The sequence below is a fragment of the Strix uralensis genome, chromosome 5, assembly GCF_047716275.1.
Source record: "Strix uralensis isolate ZFMK-TIS-50842 chromosome 5, bStrUra1, whole genome shotgun sequence".
NCBI classification, from domain to species: domain Eukaryota; kingdom Metazoa; phylum Chordata; class Aves; order Strigiformes; family Strigidae; genus Strix; species Strix uralensis.
The window spans coordinates 55,132,910-55,142,070 of record NC_133976.1 but is presented as its reverse complement, the minus strand read 5'-3'; the positions used below and the strand labels follow the sequence as shown (position 1 = coordinate 55,142,070).

At 45.9% G+C, this 9,161-nt stretch overlaps 3 protein-coding genes across 3 annotated transcripts; 2 read left to right on the top strand and 1 right to left on the bottom strand.

The window, feature by feature from the left end:
* The first annotated feature begins 946 nt into the window (after positions 1-946).
* On the top strand, positions 947-1,880 carry LOC141944399 (histone H1.01-like). The gene has a single exon (XM_074870924.1). The coding sequence runs from the start codon at positions 989-991 to the stop codon at positions 1,652-1,654; it is 666 nt and encodes a 221-aa protein (XP_074727025.1). The 5' UTR covers positions 947-988; the 3' UTR covers positions 1,655-1,880.
* Positions 1,881-2,729: 849 nt separating this feature from the next.
* On the bottom strand, positions 2,730-3,534 carry LOC141944406 (histone H2B 1/2/3/4/6). Its single transcript, XM_074870933.1, has one exon. The coding sequence runs from the start codon at positions 3,467-3,469 to the stop codon at positions 3,089-3,091; it is 381 nt and encodes a 126-aa protein (XP_074727034.1). The 5' UTR covers positions 3,470-3,534; the 3' UTR covers positions 2,730-3,088.
* Positions 3,535-3,689: 155 nt separating this feature from the next.
* On the top strand, positions 3,690-7,345 carry LOC141944404 (histone H2A.J). Its single transcript, XM_074870930.1, has one exon. It carries the CDS (start codon positions 3,796-3,798, stop codon positions 4,183-4,185), a length of 390 nt encoding a protein of 129 aa, XP_074727031.1. The 5' UTR covers positions 3,690-3,795; the 3' UTR covers positions 4,186-7,345.
* The last annotated feature ends 1,816 nt before the right edge of the window (positions 7,346-9,161 follow it).

Below are 9,161 nucleotides of genomic sequence, written 5' to 3'. Positions count from 1 at the left end.
TTCCACATTATTTAACTTATCTGGGAGAACCGAGGCTTCAGCGGGCTCCATTAATGTTTAAGTAACATCTGATACACTAATATGTATGTCAAACTACCTGTTTGAGATTTTTCCCCTACAAGTCTGCTTCTGGCTTCTGTAAGTCTTAAAGAATAACAGTATACACTGCTGTAACTGAGAAAACGTTAAACTAGCACCTTATCCGGATTTTATATGCATTAACTAGGCATTGACAGCTTCATTTTATAAACACAAACTATTTGTAAAAATATCAAAAACTTGCTATTCACCTACAGAAGACCACAAAAAATGCAGGGCGCTGGCAAGTTCCAGACACTTTTCAACACTATATATATTCCTCTGAAGGTGTCTCATCTTACCAAAACACGAAATTCTGTAGAAATACCGTATCCTTAATAGTTAAAGATATGGTTAAGGGAGCTGAATCTTTATCCATATTCAAAGCTCAGCCATGAAATTGTGTTACTTCCTTCTCTTTGAAATCAATTTACGACAAAAATAATGAAGCTACCCCCTCGGTTTCTATCCTAATCTGGAGAAAACCCCCTAAAGAATAAGCCTGCATTATGGGGGAGACTTTTTATCTACGGATTTTATTTTAATTTAGAAGGAAAAACAAAAGTTTGCCGTTCCCGGGGTCTCTCTGGCTTCACAACGCGGGATTAAACACATCTTTTCTCTCTCATCTGGGGTCCCAACAGCAAGAAACTCCCCCGAATGAAAGTCCACCGTCTTCTCTTCACTCCCCGAAGAAACTGGCGTGATTTTGTGGCACTCATTTTACAAAAAAGATGAATTTATAACTCCGAAGAAACACAGACTCGGAGGACGAAAAGCTCTTCCTGGCTAACAGTTAGGCGGGCTCTGCAAAGCACCAATCACAGATCACCGCTTCGCTATAAATTCAGGCATCGGGGTTACTGTAGCCCAATTACTTTCTTTTGATTAGGAAGAAGTCTCTGCAGCGATGTCGGAGACCGCTCCCGCCGCCGCTCCCGCTGTCGCGGCCCCCGCTGCCAAGGCCGCCGCCAAGAAGCCGAAGAAGGCGGCGGGCGGCTCCAAAGCCCGCAAGCCGGCGGGGCCCAGCGTCACCGAGCTGATCACCAAAGCTGTGTCCGCCTCCAAGGAGCGCAAGGGACTCTCCCTCGCCGCGCTCAAGAAGGCGCTGGCCGCCGGCGGCTACGATGTGGAGAAGAATAACAGCCGTATCAAGCTGGGGCTCAAGAGTCTCGTCAGCAAAGGCACCCTGGTGCAGACCAAGGGCACCGGCGCCTCCGGCTCTTTCCGCCTCAGTAAAAAGCCTGGAGAAGTGAAGGAAAAAGCCCCCAAGAAGCGGGCAGCCGCAGCCAAGCCCAAGAAGCCGGCGGCCAAGAAGCCTGCCAGCGCCGCCAAGAAGCCCAAGAAAGCGGCAGCGGTGAAGAAGAGCCCCAAGAAAGCGAAGAAGCCGGCGGCCGCTGCCGCCAAGAAAGCAGCCAAGAGCCCCAAGAAGGCGACTAAGGCTGCCAAGCCCAAAAAAGCGGCGGCGGCAGCGAAGAGCCCGGCCAAGGCGAAGGCGGTGAAGCCCAAAGCAGCCAAACCCAAGGCGACCAAGCCCAAAGCAGCTAAGGCGAAGAAGGCGGCGGCCAAGAAGTGAAGTGTTGAAGTGGAAATGCTTAAACCCAACGGCTCTTTTAAGAGCCACCCACTATTGTCCGAAAAAGGGCTGATACATTCCGTCGCCGAGCTCCGTGCCTGCCGCAGAGCTAACCACACGCCACTATCCGTGTGGGACGTTCGCCTGTGGAGTGGATGGGACACTAAACTTCCGGCCGTGGTTACGCTAAGACTTGGAAAAATAAAGTTTAGATTCCCTGCGAAAACGCTTTCTAAAGGCTGACTTTTTCTGAGCACCGCAAGAGGGTGTATGTGTTAAAGGGACTGCTTAGGGCGGGTGTCGCTTTAGAGCGCGGAGGTTTCTTTCGGTGCCGTAACCAGCGCGGTTCCTAACCGCCTGGGTGCGACCGCCGCACCTCTTAGTGACGGCAGCCGGGAACTGTCAGCACGGCTCCTCCTCTTCCTTGGCAGTGACCTTTCCGCTTGGCAGCGCTGTCGTGGGGCACGTCTTAACTTCTGCGTGATTTCACCGACCTGATCTTTGAGAAGGGGCTGTACGGGGCGGGTGGTCGGGTAAGCGGTCCTCTCCCGCACCCTGCCGGCCGGGTGGCGGTGCAGCCATATCGGCAGGAGCTCTGCCGAGCCGCCGTCCTAAGGCGCTGCGAGCAGAGCGCTTTGTGCCCGGGGCTGCCGCACCCGGTAGGAGCGGAGAGGTGGAGAGGCGCGGAGATCCCCGTGGCACCGGTGACTCCTGGAGCTCAGCCTGTGGCCGCTTGTGATTGGCTGATTGGAGAAGCCGCAGCCGCTGATTGGAGAATTAGAAAATTTCGAAAAGCCCGCGCTGCCAACGGGAGAGGGAGCGCTGCCCGCTCTGGCTGGTGATCCAGGGGCCGTCCGTCCCCGTACAACCCGTCCTCCCAAAGCGTCTACTCCGTCTCAGAGGTGTCCTCGCTTCTCCTAATCTTCTGATCTACAAGGCTGCTGCTTCCTGTGTTCTCATACAGAATGGAATATTTTTAAGATTAGACTATCCGGGGAAAGCTATGAAAAAAAGTGATTAGTGTCGTTTTCTTTCCCCTCATCCCCTTTTTTGGGGGTGGGTGTTAATGTAGCTATTACAAGCTATATGTATTTATTTATAATGAAGTGTGTGGTACAATGTTCTGCATCTTACATCTCTACCGTAAAAAAGCTTAACAATACGGCTTACATTTATTGAAAAAGTATTGGAACATTAAGTCATTAAATAGTTAATATATTCGAGTATTTTTATCAAGCACTTCAGAATAAGATTATTCATTTTTGCAAGCTCTAATGATAAGATTTAACAATTTATTTCAAATCGTATTTACCGTTTCTTAGGTACACTTTCACACCTAGAAACACCGAATACTGTTGTGTTAAAGCTCTTTCAGGGAGTATGTGGGTGGCTCTTAAAAGAGCCTTTGGGTTAAAACTGACAGTCTGAGACGCTCTACTTGGAGCTGGTGTACTTGGTGACGGCCTTGGTGCCCTCGGAGACGGCGTGCTTGGCCAGCTCGCCGGGCAGCAGGAGCCGCACGGCCGTCTGGATCTCCCGCGAGGTGATTGTGGAGCGCTTGTTGTAGTGCGCCAGGCGCGAGGCCTCGCCGGCGATGCGCTCGAAGATGTCGTTGACGAAGGAGTTCATGATGCCCATGGCTTTGGACGAGATGCCCGTGTCGGGGTGCACCTGCTTCAGCACCTTGTACACGTAGATCGAGTAGCTCTCCTTGCGGCTCTTCTTGCGCTTTTTGTCGCCTTTCTTCTGCGTCTTGGTCACCGCCTTCTTAGAGCCCTTCTTGGGCGCGGGGGCGGACTTAGCCGGCTCAGGCATTTTAAGAGCGTTTTTATTCTTACTCCGAAGAGTACCGAGCTAAAATGGCCGCGGCGCCCTCTATTTATAGGGCTGTTATGCAAATACCAGACACCTAAGTCGTACAATGTGATTGGACATTTCCGCACGGGGGAGTGTCTTTCTCTGATTGGTCACCATACGATCCGTCTTCTCATTGGTCGTATAAGCAACGACTGCTTCCACCCAATCACCAAGCGCTCATCCCGCACAGGAAGGGATAAAATGGGAAGAGGCGTTGCGGCAGTATGATTTTCTTGATTTCGCTTCGTGCTAGGAAGTTCTAGATTTTGTTGTGCGCCTAAAGCATGTCTGGTCGCGGGAAGCAGGGAGGTAAAGTACGAGCTAAAGCCAAGTCGCGCTCATCGCGGGCCGGGCTGCAGTTCCCCGTGGGCCGTGTTCACCGCCTCCTCCGGAAAGGTAACTACGCGGAGCGGGTGGGGGCTGGAGCTCCCGTCTACATGGCGGCCGTGCTGGAGTACCTGACGGCCGAGATCCTGGAGCTGGCGGGCAACGCGGCCCGCGACAACAAGAAGACGCGCATCATCCCCCGCCACCTGCAGCTGGCCATCCGCAACGATGAGGAGCTCAACAAGCTGCTGGGCAAGGTGACCATCGCGCAGGGCGGGGTGCTGCCCAACATCCAGGCTGTGCTGCTGCCCAAGAAGACTGAGAGCCATAAGGCTAAAAGCAAATGAGTTTAGCGAGCAAAGCTGCTTAGATTTTTCACGACATTGTAACCCAAAGGCTCTTTTCAGAGCCACCCACACAGCCAGAAAAGAGTTGTGTTACTTTGTTTAGAAAAGTGCTTTGGTACTGTTTCTTGCATGCAGCCTTTTGTTATGGAGCTAAATTTGTTTTGTGGCAACGCCTTAAAACTTCTGGTTTCTACCTGAGAAAGGTGATGTATTTCCTTTCTAACTCATTCTTAGTGAAAGAATGGTTAATTATACTTTTTATAGTTTGGTTCTTTTGTGTACTTCTTGTAACAGGGTTGGTAAAATGTTCCTAATGTTGAATTGGTTCAACTTTCATGACTTTACAGGCTACTTATGGTGTGAAATACGGGAGGGGGGGTGGCTAAAAGACAAGCAGGACAGGAAGAAAAGCTATGCAAGCGTGAAAGTAAACAGGAGACCATTCCAAACCCATGTAGCAACATCTAAGAATGAAGAAATGGATGCTTCCTTTGTAGGCCTTTGTTCTTTAAAAGATGTAAAGCTTCCCTGTGGCTTAATTCTGTTGGGGGTTGGACTTGATCTTAAAGGTCTGTTCCAACCTAAACGATTCATTATCTACAAACGAAATGAGAAGTGCTTTAGGGGAAAGGGCTCATTTTGATCTAGATCCTTAACTAGTCAGACCTGTACTGTAAAGCAACAATGTAGCATCCTTCTGTTTAGAAGAAACTCCTTACCAGCACTATTGTATTCTCAGTTTAACTGGTATTTTCAAGCTTGACACTCTTAAATTCCCTTATTGAGTTTAGCTATTCCTGTTGTTGCATCAGTTAAGTGGGCAATGTTATTTGAATTAATATCCTATATTGTTAGCACAAGTATCACTCAAAAGCACAATGTTAAAGCTCTTTAGATTCACTGTTACAAATTCAGAAAGACTGTCTAGATTATTTCTCTTGCTAGGATGTTCCCAGAAGCTGTACCTGATGGTCTGCAGCACACTGCATTGAGTCTATACCTCCCACCTGTGCAGCACCTCTGCCCTCCCCATCCCCTGGAGAGAAGAAGGAAGGCTCTGGTCTTGGAGGAAGGAAAATACCACCTATAGTAAGATACTATCCCCTGTGCCTTCCCACTCCCAAGCTGTAGCAGAGAGGCTTTTTAAGTAGGACTGTATAATGGCCAAAGAGGGTCATTGGTGATCATATGTGGAGAGAAACAAAGGAAGATAGCTGTCTGGAGCACTAGACTATTCTGATATGTTGACAATATCTGTGCCTAAGGTTCTGCTTGCTAGTGCATACATTTAGAGTTGTAATGTTTCCATTATGCTGTTTTATTGATCAATAGCTGCAGCTGCATATCTCCTGCACTTATACTTCTCTTACTGAAAAACTGTGATGATATAAAAACTGTTTTAATATGCACAAGTCTTCTGTGTTTAGTTTCCAGAACAGATCCCTGCATATGTGTGTGTCAGAAGATCTCAATCATAGAATGGTTTGGGTTGGAAGAGACCATCAAAGATCATCTAGTCTAGCCCCCCTGCCATGGGCAGGGACATCTTCCACTAGATCAGATTGCTCAAAGCCCCATACAACCTCACTTTGAACACTTCCAGGAACGGGGCATTCACAAATTCTCCAGGCAACCTGTTCCAGTGTCTCACCACCCTCATTGCAAACAATGTCTTCCTTATATCCAGTCTAAATCTACTCTCTTAGTTTAAAACTGTTGCCCATTGTCCTGTCACCTGTCTTTCTACCTGCCTTGGTAAAAAGTCTCTCCCCATGTTTCTATATTGCAAGGCTGCAATAAGGTCTCCACAGAGCCTGCTTTTCCCCAGGCTGAACAGCCCCAACTCTTCCAGTTTTTCTTCACAGGAGACGTGCTCCAGCCCTCTGATCATTTTTGTGGCCTTTCTCTGGACCCACTCCAACAGGTCCATGTCTTCCTTGTGCTGGGGACCCAGAGCTGAATACACTACTGCAGGTGGGGGTCTCACAAGGGTGGAGTAAAAGGGGAGAATCACCTCCTTTGACCTCCTGGCTGTTCTGCTTTTTATGCAGCCCAGGATATGATTTGCTTTCTGGGCCACAAGCATGCAACTCTAGATCAAAGCACAGGAATTCCAGAGAAAGCTCATGGGGTGGGGGTATCTGTATCCAGGAGTGGGATTTCTCTGAACAAACTCCCTATATGTGGAAATCAAAGTTGGTACTACAGGAGAGGGTCCTGCCCTTCCCTGAGTGTGGAGGTAAGTTCAGCATATCTCTCCAAATTCTTCTTGTCATCTGACCAGAAATTATTTTCTTCAGAATTTCGTTCTAAACACTTATTTCACTCACTACTGTGCTCACCTTAGTAACAAGAGTTTCACTCTCTGTGATACTTAGGTCCACTTATTAACATTCCGTATTTTTGTTCTTAGCCACTAGTAGTTGTACCTGTTGTGAACTCTGTGCTGCCATCACACTGATGAGGCCTCAAATGTAAATAAGTCAGATGGATTATGTGATAAGAGTGCTGGCAAACCTACTGGTATTAAAGACTTTGCTTTCAAGCACATTCCACTGGGTGAAGGAATATAGCAAAGCAAGTTTAAATAAATGAACTTTCTCTCATTTGCATATACAACAAATGGTAATAAAGAGGAAATCCATACCATATAGTGCCTTAGCTGTATCACTGGGTTCCAATATACCTTCACATTCTAAAGAACTTGTGATGGAAAAAAAACCTCTAACCAAGCTCCTTCAAATGTTATAGATTATGGTTATGTTTAGGGATAACTCTAATCTCAGTCTATATATCAAAACCTTTAGAATTGAGTAGTTAAAAAGATGAAAGGATTTTCTATAACTTTTCACCTTTACTGTTTGCAGTGTTAGGAATAACGTATTTACTAAGAAGATCTTAGATTAGTTTGCATCTTATTATTACAGTTGTAGCAGATACAGATATGGATTTAAATTGCTGTATAACCTCTCAAGAAAATTAAGAGCAAATTTGCAGTTGGATATAATACACTGATGTGATGATTTTTTTACTAATTATGTACTTTCTTTTGCAGTCATGGTGAGATGTTGCCTTACTGCAACAAACAAATGCAATTTCCTCATTATAGTTTAATGAAGAACTAGGGCAACTGTCCTAATTAAAGCACACTTGAAATGCTACAGGTTTTGGGGTTTTTCTTAAATGAAACAGAATTTTGGAAAGGTTTCCTTTCTCTTTTAACTCTTAGTACTATGCGTCCAAACTCATGAGGAAAATGTCGTACCTATGATCTAGGGATTGGATTCTAAACTTTGATCCAAATAATAATTATTGTCTCCATTTAACAGTAAAAGCATCTTCATTAGGGATTATACTCATCAGCAAAATTTTCTTTCTGCTTTAATTATTTTTGTTTAAGACGACCCTCTGGTCCGTGAGAAAACTGAGTATGTCACTTACAAACACCTGGAAAACATCTCTGTGGCCACCTGTAGCAATCTACAGGCAAGGCAGACTTCTAGAAGGCATATATTAAATTATATCAAATGTGCTCCACACTTTGGGGAAAGAGATTTGTAGTTAATTAATCTATGAACTACTGGTCTCAGCCTCTGCATCACCCACTTCTGACAGGACACTTTGGAAGATGATTTTCCAAGTTTTCCAATGGTTATACTGCTAGAGTGAAAAGTTACACTAGGATAGTCACCCTGCACTTAGGAAGAGTTATGAAGAAATTGTGATCCTGATAGCCTAAAGGAATTACACAAAACCTTTTAGTGTTTCTTTAGTATTCAGAAAGTTGTTTATAACTGCCTCAGAAAATGTATCTATCCACAGATCTTCAGGTATAAAGAACAAAGCAGACTTTGTGGAGACAAATGGTCACGTTAGGCACCAGCCTGGCAGGTCCACTAGTGACAAACCTTCCAGTTAGTCTATAAACAGTTTCAGTTCATTCTGTTCAGTCAAAAATTGAACATAATATAAATTGAAGCCAGTTTTGCCTGCTCATTTTGTATATATTTGAGTGGTAACTCTTTAATTCCTTTAAAATAACAGTTTGAATAAAAATGTAATTGACAGTGATAATTATAATCATAACAAAGTCTTGTACAGTTTTGGACACCTGTAAGTTACTACATGAATATCTCAATCACATTTTCCCCTGAATTTAGGGAATATATTCTGCAAAGAAATATTCTGGACATGTTGCCTAAATTCTGTAAATTATGTTCAGGAATGAAATTACATAAACAGCTGTACAAATTTAAAAGGATATCAATAATTTTTAAAACGGTAGACATACTTGAAGTGCACAAAATACTAATAAGACAACAATTATCAAGTACCATAGCCATGTTTCTTCTTTTCTGTGTAAGCAACATTTAAAATCTTAAGACATTTAAAATATAGCCTCATGACTCTTTCAGTATTTATTCATTCATTTTACAAATACAGTCCAACCTACTGTAAGTAGCATGGATGCAAGGTTTGTTAGCAAAAGTGTGAAATACACAGTAAAATTTCTGGATCCCTCATATATATAAAAAAAAATTGGTTATTGTTCGTTTCTCAGATGTCATACAGACATCTGGTTGGTAATGTCCGCAATGTTTTCTTGTGCTCACTGGATCCAGCTGCGCGGTAGCGAGCAGGCGTCTGTATCAGTGGCCGGCATCTGCCGGGAGCGAGCCCGGCGTCCTGCGGCCAACGCTGCCCGTGGGACCGCGCTGCTGGGCTGGGGCTTGGCTGAAGGGCAGAAAGGTGGACCCGAGCAGCTGCTCTGAGTCGCCTTCACAGGAACGTCAGGTCTCAGCGCTTGCCACCGCAGCCCCGCACTGACCATTTTTCCTGCCGTCTGGCGCCTCGCTCCCTCTGGCACCGACCTGCACGTCGCTCCGTGCCGACATGAAAGCGCTGAACGCTCGGGGCCCGGTCCCCAGGGCGGCACGGAGGAGGGGGCAGCTCTCGGGAGCGTGGTGTCCGTGTAG

Bases quoted from the DNA above. Each gene is read 5' to 3' on its own strand.
- LOC141944399 (XM_074870924.1), top strand. From the start codon at position 989: ATGTCGGAGACCGCTCCCGCCGCCGCTCCCGCTGTCGCGGCCCCCGCT.
- LOC141944406 (XM_074870933.1), bottom strand. From the start codon at position 3,469: ATGCCTGAGCCGGCTAAGTCCGCCCCCGCGCCCAAGAAGGGCTCTAAG.
- LOC141944404 (XM_074870930.1), top strand. From the start codon at position 3,796: ATGTCTGGTCGCGGGAAGCAGGGAGGTAAAGTACGAGCTAAAGCCAAG.